Here is a 22,500-nt window from a genome sequence, read left to right on the forward strand (position 1 = left end):
TCACACAAATCGCACACACACACATAAACACAAACATAAACTCACACAAACACACACAAAAACAAACTCACGCACACACACAATCACACACACACATAAACACAAACAAACTCACACAATCACACACACACACACTCACACATACAAACATAAACAAACTCACACACACACAAACATACTCACACAATCACACACACACACACTCACACATACAAACATAAACAAACTCACACACACACAAACATACTCACACAATCACACACACACACACACTCACACATACAAACATAAACAAACTCACACACAAACAAACTCACACAATCACACACACACGCGCACACAAACATAAACAAACTCACACACAAACATACTCACACAATCACACACACACACACATAAACACAAACATAAACAAACTCACACACAAACATACTCACACAATCACACACACACACATAAACACAAACATAAACAAACTCACACACAAACATACTCACACAATCACACACACACATAAACACAAACATAAACAAACTCACACACAAACATACTCACACAATCACACACACACACACATAAACACAAACATAAACAAACTCACACACAAACATACTCACACAATCACACACACACACACATAAACACAAACATAAACAAACTCACACACAAACATACTCACACAATCACACACACACACACATAAACACAAACATAAACAAACTCACACACAAACATACTCACACAATCACACACACACACACATAAACACAAACATAAACAAACTCACACACAAACATACTCACACAATCACACACACACACACATAAACACAAACATAAACAAACTCACACACAAACATACTCACACAATCACACATACACACACATAAACACAAACATAAACAAACTCACACACAAACATACTCACACAATCACACATACACACACATAAACACAAACATAAACAAACTCACACACAAACAAACTCACACAATCACACACACACGCGCACACAAACATAAACAAACTCACACACAAACATACTCACACAATCACACACACACACACATAAACACAAACATAAACAAACTCACACACAAACATACTCACACAATCACACATACACACACATAAACACAAACATAAACAAACTCACACACAAACATACTCACACAATCACACACACACATAAACACAAACATAAACAAACTCACACACAAACACACACACAAACACAAACAAACTCACACAATCACACACACACACATACACTCTCACACACACACACACTCTCTCTCTCTCTCTCACACACACACACACACACACACACACACACACACACACACACTCACGTAAACACACACACATACCTACACTCTCACACACACAAACAGACACACACACACACACACACATAAACACAAACATACTTACACTCTCTCAAACACACACACACACACACACTCACACACACACAAACAAACAGACACACACACTCTCTCTCAAACACACAAACACTCACGTAAACACACACACATACTTACACTCTCAAACACACTCACTCTCTCTCTCTCACACACACACACTCTCTCTCTCTCTCTCTCACACACACACACACACATAAACACAAACATACTTACACTCTCTCAAACACACACACACACACACTCACACACACACAAACAAACAGACACACACACTCTCTCTCAAACACACAAACACTCACGTAAACACACACACACACATACTTACACTCTCAAACACACTCACTCTCTCTCTCTCACACACACACACTCTCTCTCAAACACACAAACACTCACGTAAACACACACACACACATACTTACACTCTCAAACACACTCACTCTCTCTCTCTCACACACACACACTCTCTCTCTCTCTCACACACACACACACACACACACACGCGCAGCTCCCGTACACCCTCTATCGGGGAAAGCACCCGCCCGCACGCGCTCCTCCTAATCCACATCTCACTCTGCACATCGAGGGAGTCAAGAAACATTTCCAGAAGAACCTGAAGCGACACCAGACCTTCCTCAAATCCCGCAGCTGGAGAGAGTTCTCCCCGCGCGCAGTCCGGGGCTCTTCCGACACACCGACAACAACATGGACAAAGTTTTCACGTGCGTGTTCACCGCGATCGGTGTGCTGGTGTCGGCGCGTGCACAGGTGTATAAAGGTAAGGGTGTTTTTACACGGTAAATGTGCAGAATCACCTGCGACGGGCTTCCAAACGGAGTTCGGTGTCGCTCTTCAGAGTGTCTCTGTGTACCCGGTGTTCTGCCACTCATGTCTGGTGATTGTGGATTTATTTATGCATGAACACTTTAATGCGGGACACTTTTTGGAGTCGCGCGTAAAGTTTGACGCGCCGCTGAGACTCCGTAATGACAGACTTCTGTTGACTGATTTAGAAACAAACCCGCAAATGAAGCGTTTCTAAAGTCCCTGCTGCTCTGAGGGTGTTTTCATCGTTCCTGTAAGTCGACTTAATGAAACGCACCTGTGTGTCCTCAGATCACTGTCTTTAAACGCCCGTCTCATCGCCTCCACAAGCGCCGCATTATTCTGTTTCTGGACGCGTTTATAGCATGTTCTAGTGCTTTACGATAACTTTATTATCTCGCACTTTGACTATGGGAATAGCTCAGAGGATGTTTATTTCTATCACATTAATCTGCATTGACTGATGAAACACATTATAGTTCATGCAATCGATCCATTCATGCATCCGAACTATCCAAAGGCGCTGCATTGCTTTAGTGGCACCTCGAACTCATCACAGCGTTTATTTGAAGTTTTTATAATCTCATTATTATACTGATGCATGCATGAGGTGAACAAATGTGCATTCTGTTGTTTCCAGTTGGTGTTTGCTGAAATGAGTAACAATCGCCACCTGCCATGCACACTTAATCATCACGAAGCGCGTCTCGCGCATGCAAATAGACTTGTGTGCATTGCATTTGCGCATTAAAAACTTTGTTTTGCAATAATGAGACATGCAATAAATGAACCTAATTCTGTTTGGCACACATGAGTATTGTGTTGGACACATTTTGGATGCAACACACAGCCCCATTAGTTCAAAGAGAACAGTGATTTGTTGCAGTAGTCTTCATTTATCCTAAGGGGACATGAAACGGACCTTAAAAGGGGTCGTTTTAGCTGTCTGAACAATAGATTTTCCAATGTGTAATAGGGGACATTAGTGGCATTTAAATCAATATGTGCATGCATTTATACAGTAGTTAATGGTCAACCAGTGGTGCATAATGTGTCACACATTTACTGTTTTTTCATTCATATTTTAGATGGCATACTCCGTCTAATATAGTACATTTTCCTGCTTTATAAGTTAAAAACAACATTTTTTTTTTTTATTGCTATTTTAGGTCTTAGTTGTTTCACAAAATCTGGTGTCATAATGACTTGTGACGTGATTATCAGTTTATTTGGGTTTGAACCCACATGATTACACCTTGTGATTGGATATGGGGTCATTTCTTCACGCTATGACTGGATAACATGCTGCGTTAAAGCAAATATAATTACATTTCTGGTTTTGGGTTAAGAGCTGGTGTTGACTTGATTGTACTAAACTGGATTAGTCTGTGTGTTGTATGGGTGTTGTAGTTCCGTTGTTGTCCTGTAGGGGGCAGTATGGCTCACTCATATGGACTGTATATATATATACTGTATGCATCTCTCTAGTCTGTTTGATTTACATCACAGCTGTGCTACGGCTGCTGGTCTTTACAGATGGTTTTCCGTTACTGTGCCGTAACTCTGATCAGACACATGCTGATGTGCTGGAATACATTTGCGGTAATTGATCAACAACAGCAGTAGATGAGATAGCTGGAGCCTCATTTTTGAAAAATGACCGTCAATGGATTTTACATTTGTCTCATTACTAATATTGCATGGAAATACAATGTTTGATGTGCTGTGTTCAAATATTAAGAACTTGGCAATCATTAAAGCATCATCTATGAAACAAGTAGCCATGAATTAAGTGAATATGTGATTATGCCATCATTTAATAAAAAAGTTCATTGTGATGCCATCAGATGGTAATATCATGTTACATTGTACAATGGTACTATTATTCTGTACATGGAATTTACATGGTACTCCAAGGTACTTTAAATGTCCAAAAAACAAACAAACTGTTAGACCCACGGAACGTGTCCAAAACAAAACAGGTTTACCACAGAACGTGTCCAAAACAAAACAGGTTTACCACAGAACGTGTCCAAAACAAAACAGGTTTTACCACAGAACGTGTCCAAAACAAAACAGGTTCACCACGGAACGTGTCCAAAACAAAACAGGTTCACCACAGAACGTGTCCAAAACAAAACAGGTTCACCACAGAACGTGTCCAAAACAAAACAGGTTCACCACAGAACGTGTCCAAAACAAAACAGGTTTACCACAGAACGTGTCCAAAACAAAACAGGTTTACCACAGAACGTGTCCAAAACAAAACAGGTTCACCACAGAACGTGTCCAAAACAAAACAGGTTCACCACAGAACGTGTCCAAAACAAAACAGGTTCACCACGGAACGTGTCCAAAACAAAACAGGTTCACCACGGAACGTGTCCAAAACAAAACAGGTTCACCACAGAACGTGTCCAAAACAAAACAGGTTTTACCACAGAACGTGTCCAAAACAAAACAGGTTCACCACAGAACGTGTCCAAAACAAAACAGGTTCACCACAGAACGTGTCCAAAACAAAACAGGTTCACCACAGAACGTGTCCAAAACAAAACAGGTTCACCACAGAACGTGTCCAAAACAAAACAGGTTTTACCATGGAACGTGTCCAAAACAAAACAGGTTCACCACAGAACGTGTCCAAAACAAAACAGGTTCACCACAGAACGTGTCCAAAACAAAACAGGTTCACCACAGAACGTGTCCAAAACAAAACAGGTTCACCACAGAACGTGTCCAAAACAAAACAGGTTCACCACAGAACGTGTCCAAAACAAAACAGGTTCACCACAGAACGTGTCCAAAACAAAACAGGTTTACCACAGAACGTGTCCAAAACAAAACAGGTTTACCACGGAACGTGTCCAAAACAAAACAGGTTCACCACGGAACGTGTCCAAAACAAAACAGATTTACCACGGAACGTGTCCAAAACAAAACAGGTTCGCCACAGAACGTGTCCAAAACAAAACAGGTTCACCACAGAACGTGTCCAAAACGAAACAGGTTTACCACGGAACGTGTCCAAAACGAAACAGGTTTACCACAGAACGTGTCCAAAACAAAACAGGTTCACCACGGAACGTGTCCAAAACAAAACAGGTTCACCACAGAACGTGTCCAAAACAAAACAGGTTCACCACAGAACGTGTCCAAAACAAAACAGGTTCACCACAGAACGTGTCCAAAACGAAACAGGTTTACCACAGAACGTGTCCAAAACAAAACAGGTTTACCACGGAACGTGTCCAAAACGAAACGGGTTTTACTACGGAACGTGTCCAAAACGAAACGGGTTTTACCACGAAACGTGTCCAAAACAAAACAGGTTCACCACGGAACGTGTCCACAACAAAACGGGTTTTACCACGGAACGTGTCCAAAACAAAACAGGTTTACCACGGAACGTGTCCAAAATAAACTTGTATTATCATGATAGCAAGTCCAACAAAGATGGTATTGCCACATTCACTTTCCAAAAAACATGGTATTGCCATGGTGCTACCATGCCCAAAAATCTATTTACTACCATGGTAGCATGATCAAAAAATGACTACTTTTTTTATTGATTTCTTCCCTGAGGGTGTGTGTGTGTGTGTGTGTGTGTGTGTGTGTGTGTGTGTGTGTGTGTGTGTGTGTGTGTGTGTGGGAGTGGGAGTGGGAGAGAGAGAGAGAGAGAGAGAGAGAGAGAGAGAGGAGAACCCATTAACCAGTAGTTTGCAGTACTAACCGCATGCATACAGGAGAGCGGAGCTCTTTAGCATCAGTGTGATTTATTACTGTCAGCGCTCTCTCCAGCTATCATCGATTAGCACTGGGTAATTCCTGGCCACGGCGTATAAATATAACACACGTTCAGATCTTCCAATAGTCTGTTGATTGATGTGGTGCTGTGCCGCAGGGCGAGAACCTCCACCTAACCTGACTGACATCTGGTGCTTTAATACACAAGAAGACTCACTTGCAAGTTTGAGACGTCACTCACCGTCTGTCAGGCGTCTGATTACTGCCGCTCGACTCGACCAGGAGCTGAGTAAATGCGCTCCTGAGCAAAACAGAAATACTTTAAACTGTCAAAAGTTCAGCTACAATCTTCAAGCTACTCAACGCAAGCATGTGAATGCAAAAGCTTTTAGTTGCACAAGCTTCATATTGTACGTTTGCATTGTGAGAATGTGACCGTATGGCAGATCAGTTTATAACTATAACTTATAAACAATGTTTATTTTTGCAATTACGTTGGTGGTGCAGAAATTACACGCTTCAGCTTTAAGATGGGACATGTGACAGTATTTTGACATCGAGAACATGACACACTATCTTTAATGTGAAGCTTCTTGGATTGCATGTGGTCATGTGACTTGAGTAGCACAGGCGTGTTGTGGGTGTGTGTTGAACAGGTGGCAGAGTGTGTCATTCAGTGTGAGTGTGTGTTGTTCAGTAGCGTATGCTGTCGAGAGAGAAACGCAAAGATTTCGGTTGTGTGTGTGTGTGTGTTTGTGTCAACCTGTGCTTGTATCCATGAAGAACGTCTTGGTGTGTGTGTGGTGTGTGTGTGTGTGTGTGTGTGTGTGTGTGTGTGTGTGTGTGTGTGTGTGTGTGTGTGTAGGACAGGCAGATCTGTGGACAGGATGTTGTAATGACTCTCTGTGTCATCACTGACTTGTACCCTTCAGTTTGAGCAAAACAACAGCAGGTCTATCTCATGTCTAAATAACAAGTGTGTGTGCGCGATCTGAACCGCTGATACTCCGACTGTCCTTCTCTGACGTTTCAAAAAAAATTTTTTGCTCAATTTATGCTGTTTTTTTTTTTTTAAAATACATGCACAAAAATGCGATGAGATAAATGCATAAAAAAGTCTTTATTTACTCACCTTCATGTTGTTCCAAACCCATATGGAAATGTTGGAAACGTTTAGCAGAATGTTCACGGTGCGTTTTACCACACATTGAAGAATTGATGCATTTCTATGCCCAGCCTTATTTTTATGATGGAGGCGCTACAGGACGCCACAGTCACACCATGTCCTAACCTGACAGCAAACAAAATGCGATAAAAGGTTTAGTTTATATTATATTCAGAGTTTTTGTCCTAACCAGCCGTGATGATTGACGGTACATTCTATTGATCGCTTGTTTTCTATTTTCGGCATCATGCGGGTAACTCCGTCCACTGTGAACTGCCACTGGTCCTAAAACATTGTGGCGATCATGCCAAATTAATAAAACATTTAAAATGAGAGGGAAAGGCCACCATGGAGCGGCATTTGAAGAGAGAGAGAAAAAAACACTTACACGCTGGTTCTCCGATATACCGTAGCTTGGTCCTCGGCCACTCCTCCACCCTTTAACGACGACAGCCGCACCTCCCTGGGCGGATTGGAGGCAGTCCTCCAGCCCCTGGCAGACGGAATGCACCGGTGAGTTCTCGGGGAACAGAAGGGGTCTCCTGCTCCAGGCGGTCGGCCGGAAGCCCCTCCCTGCTCACGATTGGCGGTCGTCACGACCCTGGCGCGTTTAGCGGCTGGTAGGGGTCTCCCCCATGCCTGGCCGTGGCCATGACCGCTCCAGGCAGTCGGCTAGGTGCCTCTTCTCCTTTCGCGGTATGCGGCCGGGCTCCTCCGTGCCCCGGCGGATGGCCGCTGCTGCTCCGTTAGGGTGGATGGTAGTGAAAAATAAACTTTTATTATTATTTCTTAAGAAAATAAGCAGTGAAACAATTTTATTTTTAAATTCGACTAATATTTGAACTTTTATTTTACACAAAATCAAAGTCATGTGGTAAAACCAACATGTAATGAGCAATTTTGTTGTCATAATAAAACTGAGATCTCTTTAGAGCCGCAAAAAAAACATTATATAAATTAAATTATATAATTAAATATCAATATTTAGCATTTTTTGGGAAAAGGCACATTTTATTCAATATTCTTAACTTAAAAATTCACGATATTTTGAAAACTTTTTTTGATATTTATAAATAAGTCACGTGTACACTCGTATTCAAGGTGCAAGAAAATCTATTTTAATACGTGCACATGACATTTGCCAATCAGATTTTGTAGAAAATGCGATAAATGTGTAAAAACACAAACTCAAAGATTACGTCTACGAACTTGACGTGTTTTAAACTCGATTTTTACAATATTTGGACAACCTTGTTTGTCAATGACCCATAAATTATATTTATAAATATTTGAATGTAACTATTAATAATTCTTTAATGATTATATATTTAATGATTGTTATTTGAAATGTCATACATGCTACTTAATTGCGATTAATGTCATTAATTAATCGGCATATCATGCAATTAAACATTTTAATCGAACTGACAGCCCTAATTTAAACATTTTGAATACAATATTATTTGCTACTTGTGATTTTAATTATTTATTTTTATTTATATGAAGCTCTCGACATCATATCCTGTCCGTTGCGGTTGCATGCTCAACGTCTGGTGTGAACGCCCCTTTAATCAGCCGAAACGACCAATGCCGATAATATAAAAAGGGCCAAATATCGACCACCGATATATGAACCGATCACTAGATTAATCTCCAATAGTGAGCTATAAAGTCAGAATGCCATGCTTCCGTGTTCGTGGCCCTCAGGAGCCTCGACTCTATTAAAACAGCCGCAGATTTTGAGTTACAGTGGCTTCCGTTCAGAGAGAGTTACACAAGCGGTATATTGCTGAGAGTTTTTTTTAACCCAGCGCTGAATGCAGGACTGAGCGACCGCTGCAGTAGCCGCCGCGGCCCTTATCAGAACGGCAGAAATCCGCTGGCTGGCCAGCGCAGATAAACGGCTCTTTATTTACCGGCGCTCGTTTGAGTGCCTCTGTCTCATGGGCTTCTGTTTTAGTGGTCCCAGCGGTTGCAGAGCCAGTTAAAGGGTTATGAAGAGAAGAATCTCTCTCTGAGCCATTGGAGAATGAAATTAAATATCTGTGAGCTCTGGAGAGAACTTCGGCTGCAGCACCTGCAGCAATATACTAATAAAATACATCCCACAATGATTTATGATGGAGAGAAGCAGAGAGACGCGGGACGAGAGAGGTTCATATGCAAAACGTGCTACGGCATTTATTGTTATGGAGGCAGTGACATATATGGAGTAAATGTATATATTTATTGAATCTAACGGGCTGTGCATTGCCTCATTTCAGTGTTAAACATCAAATGCAGCTGTAAAAATAATGACGAGATTTTAACATTTTCGGATCAATATGTGAGCGGTGCTTGCCTGTGCGACCGGGGCATTCCACATTATTAGGGGCGCAGTGCTGGGTAATCCAATAACAGAGTAATTAATTACTGTAATCTAATTACTTTTCAGTCCAAAAAGTAGTGTAATGCATTACATTTTAATTTCTTGTAATCACATTACAGCTACTGAATTTATTTATTTATTTATTTTCTCCCCAATTTTGGAATGCCCAATCCCCAATGCGCTCTAAGTGTTCGTGGAGGTGTAGCGGCTCCAAATTGGCCCGGTTGCTAGGGAGGGTAGAGTCACATGGGGTAACCTCCTCGTGGTCACTATAATGTGGTTCTCGCTCTCGTTGGGGCGTGTGGTGAGTTGTGCGTGGATGCCGCGGAGAATAGCGTGAAGCCTCCACGTGCTCAACAAGTCACGTGATAAGATGCACGGATTGACGGTCTCAGACACGGAGGCAACTGAGATTCACCCTCCATGTCTGAGACCATCAATCTTATCACGTGGCTTGTTGAGCACGTTACCATGGAAACGTAGCGCACGTGGAGGCTTCGCGCTATTCTCCGCAGCATCCACGCACAACTCACCACACGCCCCACCGAGAGCGAGAACCACATTATAGTGACCACGAGGAGGTTACCCCATGTGACTCTACCCTCCCTAGCAACCGGGCCAATTTGGTTGCTAAGGAGACCTGGCTGGAGTCACTCACCACACCAGTTACTAACTTTAATTTAAATACTTTTAAGTACATTATTTCTTATATATTATTTATGTAGAATACATTAATTGTGGCCCCGTAACGAGTCATCGTGAGCGTACGACGTATAACAATGAACTAGAACGAAATATCGACTTTTTTTATTTATTTGCTGAGCAGAAATGTGTTTTAGAAAGTATCTTAAAAGTAAAGTAATTACTAATGTGATTACTTTCTCAATGATGTAATTAGTAATGTAATCGGATTGAAATATTTGTAATTTGGGACCCACTTTAACCATTTGGTACTATGTGCTTATTATGTACATACATGTTGTTGCATTGTAGTTACATTTAAAGTACTTGCATTTAATTACTTTTGAAGTTACACTACTAACTCTACCCCAAAACCAAGCAGTAACCCCTAATTCTAACCCTAGCCGTACCTCGACGTCAGCAGCAGCAAGTGTGGATATTTTACAGCACATGTCTTGTCTGTATTTGATGTTAGTACATAATAGTTAAGGCCACCTAATATGAAGTGTAACTGTAATTTGTAGTGGATTACTATTAAGTAACTTACCCAGCACCGCTAGGGTGTTTTTGGTGGTTGTCAAGACGCCGCTGTGCGGTTGCTAGGGTGTGAGACTCCCAGAGATCCAATTACACACCATCTATAAATGTTTTTTGGTGTTAGCTTAAAACGGTAAACACCCTCTGGGGCGCTATAAAAATGCCTCTCTTTGTTTTGAACCATCCAGCCAACATTGACTCAACCAATGGCGTGAGTTGGAGGCGGGACTGTCTGTCTGTCCAATCACAGCCCACACTCTTAAGTCACACCTCCCTCGGTGTGTGTGTGTGTGTGTGTGTGTGTGTGTGTGTGTGTGTGTGTGTGTGTTACACAGTAATTGGCCATAAGATGTGACTGTGTGTGACAGCAATGGACAAACAGAGACACTAATTACATACAGACTCGTTCAAATGAAAAAGATAAAAGCTAATGAATCACACGCACCCAGACGGACATACGGAGAGACGGTCTAATTAGAGAAATGGGCTCTGCTCCAAACTTTAGTGAGCTCCCTCACAGTCTACATTGTCGGGGTGGGTAAAAACATTGATTTTGCAATGCGTCGTAACTTCATCCGACCTCGAGATCAGTTCTTAAATCCCAAGATCGATCTTTTACTTAATGCACAACCCTGTACTACAACGAGAGGAAAGGATTCGCATTTGCAACCAAATTTCACGCTATGCTACAAAATATATTTTTTATACATATTTGGCAACTGGTCGGTAAATGTTTACATTTCACTCACTGGTGATCGGGTAGTATAATGGTGAATTATTCAGCAGCGAGATCCGTGTTGAGAGTGTAATGTGTGTCCAAAGACGAGATCCACGCGACCGATTTGTCATTAAATAAAGTCTTTTAATATCTTTCTGTTCTTCACAGTCAATTGTTCATCAAAAACAACAAAAAATAAAGATTTAATTGTAATCGGGCATTGCACAGATGAGATAAAGCCGTTTGATTCTCTCTCATTAACATGCGCTAGTTTACAGAAATGCCAGTTTTCTTAAAGAGACAGTACGTGTTTTTAACACGTGTTCAATAAATCAATCTAAACACTTGTAAATATGTCTGAAACTGTCGATGTTGGTTCGTTTAAAGGGTTAATATAGTATGCAGTTTTACTAAAGTCATTTTATCTTGTTTTAAGGATGTTTATGCATTATTCTGGAAATCAAGGCAAATATACTGATGAAAAAATAATATTATATTGTTTACAGTGTTGGACACTTAGAATATTTTAATTTGTTTAATTATATATATATAAAGTGAATTGCTTAACTGGTAACTATGTATGGTAAAACAGTAAAACAAGACTTGTGCATGTAATTTTACTGGAAAATATTGCATTGGGGTGTTTGATGTCAATGCATTTTTTTATAATTAACTTTTTGCAACCACAGCTTTTTCTGTTCATTTAAAAGCATTTTTAAAAGCATATAATGATGCTGTCTATGGTACCTTTTGGAGCAGTCTTCATGTCGGAAGCACGCCTATGACGCCTTCACATGCTGCCTATGTAAACAGCTCACTGGGTTTTGGAGCTATTGATGTGTGGAGAGAAAAATGAAGCAGCGGAGGAGCATTTGGGGATACAAACAGAAACAGGTTATAGAGTGAAAAACAGATGCACGTACAAGCATGAGGGATTTCAATAGACGATAGAAAATCGTCGGAGAGAAAAACAACGGAGAGAAGCAGATACAGAAGCCACGCTTGAGCAATTTAACATCAACATATTTAAAATAAATAAATAAAGAAATAAAAGAATCTTGGTCACTGAGCATAACAACAACTTGTTATGCAGTGGATTTTGTTTACACAAGTTAGCATTCAGAGGCAGCGGCAAACGAGAAGGTCCAGACACGCTGGAAAATATTGCTAATTAATGCTCCAAGGGTCTGCGTTCACTCTAATGATGAGCACGAGGTGAGTGTTGTGGATGGATGGATGGATGGATATGGGGGTCGCAATCAAGGGAAAAACTCAGTCTGTTATTTACCGCTAAGCAAACGTGCGTCTCTCTCTGAGCGCGACTCTATGACCCGCTCTGCTGTTTGGAGCAACACGTCGTGCCAGAGATTATTTAGCAGAGATGTGCCACTTCTCTTAAAATAAATGAGATGAATTGAAAGGTCCAACAAGCCAATCACATTTTAGATAGACATCGCCTGTCAATCAACTCGTCAACGAACATGCGCGTTAGCAATACAAGCTAATGCGTAATCTGAGGGGGAAAATAGCAGTTTTATGACAGTCAGATTTTATTGCTGATTTGAAATAGGTGCTTGGATCATAATCACGATCAACTGTTTTGGATATTTTGGCTGCTGCACTGGCATAACTGGAGATAACTTCCCGAGAGCGTTCCGAAGTTGAGCGACAGTGGACTGACTCGCTAGAAAGACTTTGGCCGCTCGTTGTGGGCTCTTCTGCGAAAGCGTCTGCGGGTTAAATAGATTCAATGGCTTGTTGTGTGAATACCGTTGGAGTTGGCATGCTCGTGGCACGATTTGAAGGGAGGTGTGAAAGAGCTGGAATGGAGATTATTCATGGAGGTCAGCGTTTATTCGTGCATGCCGTAGGCCACTCGGAGTTGTACGTGGCAGCTTGTTAATAAGCAGTTGCCAGATAATTGAAATAATGGAGATTTTAAGTGAAGGAAGGCCTGCCACAAGAACATCACAGTTGTGTGTTTGTTCCTAAATCCCTGTAAATAACGGAGATTAAAACGCAGAAGTCGTGGGAAGTGAATTTTGGCAGTGATGGCATATGAAATGTAACCTCCAGTGGGAAAACGGTCGCTCGGATCTTGCCAAACGTTATGGAGTCGATCTGCATGTCCTCGTTGACTTTCTCTTCAGCTCTTAGTTTCTCTTTCTCTCTCTCTCTCGTGCCACTTTTCCACTGAAATGTTCCTGGAGTTTCGCTCTGAACAAGCCCACATTTTCACTGACTTTGGAGCCAGACGATGACATCACTGACTACGTTGCTTCATTACCTGTCCACAAACAAAGTGGCACATCAGTGTCTTTGTTTATCAGTCTTAAGGCTCAACAGTAATATTTTCTGCTGGTCTGGTCTGATTTTCAGCAGCATATTTTAATGTGTCTTTAACTTGGTAACATACAGTCGTGGCCAAAAGTATTGGCAGTGAGTTTTCTGGATTATTGTGAAGAGTGATCAGGTGCATTTTAAATAATTGCAAAAAGCTTCATTGGCCAAAAAAAATTACTTTATCACAAAAACCCAAATTTCACAGATTTTTGGCCCTGACACAAAATGACCAGCTAACATAATTTCACTCATCATATCAGCAGCACCTGGAAAGTGTGATCGAGTACTAGTCAGCTGACATCACTCCATCATTCTGATTGGATTATAAGAGCTGACTGATTGCTATAAAATGAGGGAAGAAGTGCTTCCAGTAATTGTGTTCTTGTTCGCGACGGTTACCTCTAAAGAAAGACGTGCAGCCATCATCGCTTTGCATCAAAATGGCCGCACATGCAAGGAAATTGCTGCAGAGAATATTGCATCTGAAAGAACCATTTACCAGATCATCAAGATCTTCAAGGAGAGAGGTACAACTGCAGTGAAGAAGGCTTCAGGACGTCCCAGAGTGTCCAGCAAGCACCAGGACCGTCTCCACCTGAGGAGTCTGCTACGGGATTGTGTCAGCACCAGTGCACAGCTCAATATTGGCAGCAGGATGGGGTGAGCGCATCTGCACCCACAGTGAGGTGAAGACTTTTGGGCAATGGCCTGGTGTCACGAAGGGCAGCACAGAAGCCACTTCTCTCCAAGAAAAACAACAAGGACAGACTGAAATTCTGCAGGAAGTACAAGGATTGGACAGCAGAAGACTAGTGCAAAGTTATTTCCCCTTCCGACAGTTTGGGACATCTGGAAAAGCGATAGTCCGGAGAAGAAAAGGTGAACGCTACCATGAGCTAGCTACGTTGTGATTGGTCAAGGAGTTAGATTACATACAGGCTCGATTGCTCTGCCTGAGTACCCCAGATGTCTTCGTCAAATGTCCCCAAATCTGAATGTAAAACCTGAATCAGTGTATTTAAAAATGGAATCTGAATTTAAAGATTTGAATTTGTGCCATTCAAGTGCAAGTAAACGTTAAAATTCAAGTCCTAAAATCCCAGCAGCACATAATTCATTCCTTAAAAATTTGGTTGCAAATGGAATATAAAAAAGAAAGATTGCCCGCCCTTATTCACGACCCAAACAAGTGTAATTATACTTAATTAAAATCACAGTGTCTACTAAGAGACTTTTGCTGTGTTTAAATGTCATTGTAACGGGATTTAATGGAAAGGAGGTGGCGAGATCGGCTAGACAATATAAATAATATTTTATTTATAAAACTTAACTCAAAAGACACAAACACACATTTGACGGACAGCTGCACGTAAATGCTCTCTCTCTTTCGCACCTCTTGGAGGCTTGATTAGCCCGATGAGGGGCCGGCTGTGTAGAATCACGACCCGGCCCGGCCCCGCCCTCCACCCTGTCACATTCCTCCCTCGTTCTCTCAGGGCGGGGAGCCCCTGGCATGACGTACCCCCCCTCTCTTTCCCTGGGGGAGGGCGTGCCTTCCGTCTGCCGCCTCCCTGAATCTGGGAGGGGACAGGGGGAGGGAAACAATAATGGATTAGAATAGGGGTACTCCCTGTAACAGTGCAGTACCCCCAACAAAAAAAAAAAACGTACTCACCGGTTCTCCGATATGCATAGCTTGGTCCTCGGCCACTCCTCCACCCTCGAACGGGTGACAGCCATGCCTCTCCGGGTGGATCGGAGGCAGTCCTCCAGCCCCTGGCGGATGGAACATGCCGCGTTCTCGGGGAACAGAATGTTAAGAGCAGTTTTCCCGCTCCAGGCGGTCGTCCGGGAGCCCCTCCTCGCTCGCGGTCGGCGGTCCTCTCTGAACCCTGCCACGTTTAGCGGCCCTGACCGCTCCAGGTGGTCAGCTAAGAGCCCCTTCTCCCCTCGCGGTCGGCGGCCGCTGATTAGCCTGATAAGGGGCCGGGTGTGTAGAATCACGACCCGGCCCCGCCCTCCACCCTGCCACAATCATAAGTGTTTTTCCCTTCAAATGACATCATAGCACATCATTTTGTTAACTGCTGTGCATGACCAACACGGTATACAAAAAAAGACAGTTATATTCTTAATTCATCCGGCCCCTTTCTCTGCTTGTTAAATGAGATTAACTAAACGAGTGGCTCCTCCTCTCCTTCAGTCGGTCAACAGACACTGATCTTCTCTCGTTCACGAATCAAATGATGAAATGAGGCGTATTCATTCAGTGAGTCAAACCAATGAAATGCTCCTTCACAGTCCACACTCCAATGCTATTGGCTCATGCTTTAGTCCGTCTTTACAGGTGAGGAACGCCACCAAAACGCTCTCCTAAATAGGGTCTTGCATGCTGTAAAAGTATTGTTCATTGTTTACTTATTGTAAAGTGTTACCATGGACGGGGGTAAATAAAGTTACTGGATTTACACTGCAATGCGACACAATGGAAGATATAAAAGTGAATGGGGAAAAAAGCCTGGCTTTAGTATGATTCAGGTCCTAATGTGTCCTCGTCTCAATGAAACTGTGTTACAGGTGTGGACACCCCCCCACCCGAGGCTCTTTCTGAATATATGACCGCAGGCTAAATTCACCATTACTGTCGCTCTGCGTCTGTGTTTGCCACATTAGTGTTTCTCTCCTGGTTATTAATGCATTAGGGCCGGTGAGTTGGTCATTAACGTTAACATAGTCATTATATGTGTGTCTGTGTGTGTACTAGCACACTGTGTGTGTGTGTGTGTGTGTGTGTGTGTGTGTGTGTGTACTAGAGGCAACTTTGATTATACTGTACTGGGTGAAATTAGGTCAGCAATTTTAGAGTTTGTGTATTCAATAGGGATGTGCCCGAAGCCGAAAACCTTATTCGGAAAGGCACAAATAATGACTTCCATATGAAATCTGAATAATATAACAAATATTTATATAACTAATTATCCAAAAAGCACAAGGACAAAGCGACATTATAAATAAACATACTCAAAATTACAACGGATTTCTGAATCTGTTTTTAATATAATAATTGTATCATAATAATAATTATTAGGCTATTATTATGAAAAGGCATATACAAGGCATATTTTATGAATAAAAACGGTAAATGTAAGAGTTGCATTTAAAAATTGACGTTTTGTTTTCATGCATTTCCTGTTTAAGCCCCGCCCACACCCGGTTCTATCCGAATCATAGACTGTAAAAAAAGATGGCCGACGCCCCTTCGCTCTTTTCCATTGGTGAGAACTGAAGCCGCCAGTGTCCCGATATGGCGCTGACATCTTGGGACTTGAGTCTGCGCAGTTGCGATTTCGGGACCAGACCTGCGCAGTAGTGAGCAGGAAGTAAAGCCGCAAAATCAAGGCCCCGCCCTCACTCTTGCTGAATCAATCACAAGCACACGCCCCTGCACTTTTGACTTATGATGTTGTGAAATTAGTGTTCACTCCAGTGTTCAGTATATCATTTTTGGTGATTTCGCATGTCGGATAGATATAACTGTAGTTGTACATGCAGTCTACCTAATATATTACATTAAATACACAGAAAACCGTAATAAGTTGACTCTAGTTCATTGATTGAGTCTCCAAAACTCATGCAATTAAGTTCACTTAACTTGGTGATCATATAGAATGAACTTAACTATTTAAGGTAACAAGATGCAAGTAGACTAAACTCAGATTTGTCATTTAAATGTGGTTGTTTCTACTTATTAATTAGAATTCAGTGGACTCAAATTTAGTAAATTAAAGAAGATTATAACTGATTCAAAATCAAATATGAAACCTATTTCTCCACAGAAATGCATAGACACACAAGGAGATATGAGATGGTGTTAACAGTGTCCATCTTGACCAATGGGGACACACCTAATGGTGACATCACATGAAACAACATAAATAATACCTCCCATATGTTCCCTTAGACCTAGAAAACATAATTCAATATTTCAAGCATCAATTTTGTACTCACTAGTTTAAGTTATTGACGCTTAATCTTAAGTCTGTGCATTTTTAAGAACAATAATGCCAAGGAACATCAGTATTTGAGATACGAGTCCAAAACGTGACGTTTCAAGTAGAGGTCGACTGATAGTGGATTTTGCCAATATCGATGACTAAGTTGGTGGGGAAGGCAGATAAACGATTTATCGGCCCATAGTTTTTAAAATGGTTTTATAGAATTTAAAAAAAACTATTCTTTCTTTAATATGGCGGGCAAAGACAAAGTGTCCAAAATGAATAAAATCCCCCCATTTTTATTCAAAATCCCAATAATAACGAGAAAATTTTAACATTTGTTACATACGAGGTCTGATTTTCTCATTGAGTATTGATGCTGACTATCACCGCTGGAGTCCTGAGTTTGAATCCAGGGCGTGCTGAGTGACTCCAGCCGGGTCTCCTTAGCAACCAAATTGGCCCAGTTGCTAGGGAGGGTAGAGTCACATGGGGTAACCTCCTCCTGGGGTATTAGACTCCAGTCAGGTCTCCTTAGCAACCAAATTGGCCCAGTTGCTAGGGAGGGTAGAGTCACATGGGGTAACCTCCTCATGGGGTATTAGACTCCAGTCAGGTCTCCTTAGCAACCAAATTGGCCCGGTTTCTAGGGAGGGCAGAGTCACATGGGGTAACCTCCTCATGGGGTATTAGACTCCAGTCAGGTCTCCTTAGCAACCAAATTGGCCCAGTTGCTAGGGAGGGTAGAGTCACATGGGGTAACCTCCTCGTGGTCACTATAATGTGGTTCTCGCTCTCGGTGGGGCGTGTGGTGAGTTGTGTGTGGATGCCGCGGAGAATAGCGTGAAGCCTCCACACGCGCTACGTCTCCACGGTAACGCGCTCAACAAGTCACGTGATAAGATGCGCGGATTGAGCCTCCACCACCCGGACTGACTCACTACGCCACCACGAGGATTTAGAGCGCATTGGGAATTGGGCGTTCCAAATTGGGGAGAAAAAGGGGAAAATTCGAAAACAAACAACATTTGGTACATAACACGTGACATTTAAGTATAATCAAGCCCAAAACACACCAGGGACTCTTATTTTGAAATGACTAAATGATGAAAAAACTATCGGCGACTAATCGAAAGATTTTTGCTGATAACTGATAGTTCCAAAAAGCAACTATCGGCACAGATTAATCGATAAAACCGATATATCGGTCTAACTCTAATTTTAAGTAATGCTTAACTAAGACTAAATAGGGTCTAGCAGCACCTATGAATGGCAGCATAACAGCGTTTACAGGTAGGAAATTACAAAGCACATTTATTGTCAACAACAGATTCATTTACATTTAGTCATTGGCAGACACTTTTATCCAAAGCGACTTACAAATGAGACACAAGCAAACAAACAAATTCTGCAGTACAGGACTGCCAAGTGCTCCCCATGGCTGGAGTAAAGATGCCAGCACAGAAGAAAGAGACAGAAAAGGATCGTTGTTGTGCATTAAGTGCAGTCGTAAGGGCAGTAGTACATTACACATGTATACACTATATTGCACATACGTTATTTTAGTTATTTATAAAACATTTCTAAGTGCAATTTCACGCTGATGTGTTCGGAAATGCGTCAGAATGGAATTAAAGACGCAAAGCTGCTACACGTTGTGGTCTCAATGTTGCTGCACTGGGCGCTATAGCAGACATGAACGTTAGCGATCTTCATCTATGATCATTCTCCATTTGTGTAGTTGTGTAGTTGTGTAGTGTGTTAATGGCCTCATAGGAAGTAGTTAAAACAGTTAAAAGTGTCATTTAAGGGCTGGGCAATAAAATGATCTCTATATTTATTGCGATTAGGCAACGCCAGTCCAGGGCTAATAAGGGCTTCTATGCCCACATACGGTCATAAGGGCTTCTATGCCCACATATAAGGGCTTCTATACCCACATACGGTCATAAGGGCTTCTATGCCCACCTAAGGGCTTCTATGCCCACATACGGTCATAAGGGCTTCTATGCCCACCTAAGGGCATCTATGCCCACATACAGTCATAAGGGATTCTATGCCCACATACAGTCATAAGGGATTCTATGCCCCCATACAGTCATAAGGGATTCTATGCCCACCTAAGGACTTTTATGCCCCCATACAGTCATAAGGGCTTCTATGCCCACATACGGTCATAAGGGCTTCTATGCCCACCTAAGGGCATCTATGCCCACATACAGTCATAAGGGATTCTATGCCCCCATACAGTCATAAGGGATTCTATGCCCACCTAAGGACTTGTATGCCCCCATACAGTCATAAGGGCTTCTATGCCCACATACGGTCATAAGGGCTTCTATGCCCACCTAAGGACTTGTATGCCCCCATACAGTCATAAGGGATTCTATGCCCCCATACAGTCATAAGGGATTCTATGCCCACCTAAGGACTTGTATGCCCCCATACAGTCATAAGGGATTCTATGCCCCCATACAGTCATAAGGGATTCTATGCCCACATAAGGGATTCTATGCCCACCTAAGGACTTGTATGCCCCCATACGGTCATAAGGGATTCTATGCCCACATAAGGGATTCTATGCCCACCTAAGGACTTGTATGCCCCCATACAGTCATAAGGGATTCTATGCCCACATAAGGGATTCTATGCCCACCTAAGGACTTGTATGCCCCCATACAGTCATAAGGGATTCTATGCCCACATAAGGGATTCTATGCCCACCTAAGGACTTTTATGCCCCCATACAGTCATAAGGGCTTCTATGCCCCCATACAGTCATAAGGGATTATATGCCCACATAAGGGATTCTATGCCCACCTAAGGACTTGTATGCCCCCATACAGTCATAAGGGCTTCTATGCCCACATACAGTCATAAGGGATTATATGCCCACATAAGGGATTCTATGCCCACCTAAGGACTTGTATGCCCCCCATACAGTCATAAGGGCTTCTATGCCCCCATACAGTCATAAGGGATTCTATGCCCACATAAGGGATTCTATGCCCACCTAAGGACTTGTATGCCCCCCATACAGTCATAAGGGCTTCTATGCCCCCATACAGTCATAAGGGATTATATGCCCACATAAGGGATTCTATGCCCACCTAAGGACTTGTATGCCCCCCATACAGTCATAAGGGCTTCTATGCCCACATACAGTCATAAGGGATTCTATGCCCACATAAGGGATTCTATGCCCACCTAAGGACTTTTATGCCCCCATACAGTCATAAGGGCTTCTATGCCCACATACAGTCATAAGGGCCCAGCCCTAATTTAAGGTGTGTTCGTTAGCACTGGTTTGACATTTGAAGGTGTCAGAGTGTGAGTTGATGTTTAACACTGGTAATACCCATCAGAGATGGCCTGTTTTCATCTTTTATCTGTTTTTAAAAGTATCCTGAGGGAGAAATTACAGCGATCCTCTGACATACAGTAAACATCCTCTCCATCTTTTAGTCGTGGCCTTTGATGAGTGTGTGTAATTCTACAGGGGCTTTAACTGCAAGAGTGTTTCACTGCCACAACTCTTGCACTTTATGTAGTAAAGTTTGTAAATGAAACAGAAACATGGAGGAGCTGCAGTCACACCGTGTCCTAATCAGCCGTGATGAGTAACGGTACATTCTATCGATCCCTTGTTTACTATTTTCGGCATCATGCGGGTAACTCAGTCCACTGTGAACTGGCACCAGTACAAAAACGTATAAAAAATAAGGCTGGGCACAGAAATGCATAAATTCTTCATCTACAAACTCTTCAGACATGTTCAGTAAGTTCTGTTCTCTGTTTTGTGTGCAGTTGTGTTCTGTTGTGTTGTCACTATCACTGTTTTTAGATAAACACAACGAGTTTTCTCTTGAACGCACCCAATGTCGTGAGGGGTGTGTGAACAGTTGCTCTCGTGTCCTATCATGAACACACACAGGAGATCAACAGTGAACATTTACACTAAATAATACATCAGATTTCAGTTTCTCATCAAATCTTATCGTATACTTTCATAACAATCATGAGCTCATGAATAATTAATTAGACTTCTGAATGATACTTTTGTGTTCTTTTGAAGCTTGAAGAGGTGGTCACCATAAACTGCCATTGTATGACATCACTGAGCACAACATTTATTCACAATTTCTCCCTTTGTGTTCAGAACAAGACAGAAAGTCATAGGGGTTTGGAACGACTTGAGGATGAGTAAATGATGACATAATTTATATTTTTGGGTAAACTATGCCTATAAAAACTGGCCTGAATGTCTTTTAGAAGCTAATAATCATGTTACCTGCCGTTTTATAACCGCCTTCGTGTCAGGAGCGCAACTTTGAGGGCTGGTTAGGCAGCTCAGTAGGTTTGGCGGAGCCTAAGTCTGTGTAGAAGATTTGACTGTGTGTGTGTTTTGTGTGAAAGTGTGTGACTGTAGTCAAAGAAAGAAAAGTTGTTTGATCACACTCTGTGAATAAGAGTGTGTGTGTGTGTGTGTGTGTGTGTGTGTGTGGAGTCACAGTGCTGCTCTGTGGACAAATGCTGCGCGCGGTGAGTGAATGACCCCTTTATCAGGCAGACCTGCCTGGAATGCATTAACTGCAGCGAGCAGCCGCATGGCATCTCAATCAAGCATGCTGTGTTAGCGCCCGTGACCCGTCTAACTCCACTTCTGCACCTCTGTGTCTGATGTCATCTTCTGTCACA

The 22,500-nt window shown here is 42.2% G+C and overlaps 1 protein-coding gene and 1 long non-coding RNA gene across 8 annotated transcripts in view; both read left to right on the forward strand.

Annotated features, from left to right (window-relative positions):
- The first annotated feature begins 2,027 nt into the window (after window positions 1-2,027).
- The window catches only part of LOC127649107 (receptor-type tyrosine-protein phosphatase mu-like), a 338,123-nt gene continuing 317,650 nt past the window's right edge, over window positions 2,028-22,500 (forward strand). For all 7 annotated transcript variants that reach the window (XM_052134042.1, XM_052134043.1, XM_052134044.1 and 4 more), the window contains exon 1: window positions 2,028-2,201. In XM_052134042.1, coding sequence (XP_051990002.1) covers window positions 2,129-2,201 — 73 coding nt within the window. In that variant the 5' untranslated portion in view covers window positions 2,028-2,128. The remainder of the gene's footprint in view (window positions 2,202-22,500) is intronic.
- LOC127649145 (uncharacterized) lies at window positions 4,834-5,680 on the forward strand. The gene is made up of 3 exons (XR_007971263.1): window positions 4,834-4,905; window positions 5,098-5,129; window positions 5,386-5,680. It is a non-coding gene; the product is annotated as an uncharacterized LOC127649145 (long non-coding RNA).

Source organism: Xyrauchen texanus, chromosome 9, assembly GCF_025860055.1.
Source record: "Xyrauchen texanus isolate HMW12.3.18 chromosome 9, RBS_HiC_50CHRs, whole genome shotgun sequence".
Taxonomy (NCBI): Eukaryota; Metazoa; Chordata; class Actinopteri; order Cypriniformes; family Catostomidae; genus Xyrauchen; species Xyrauchen texanus.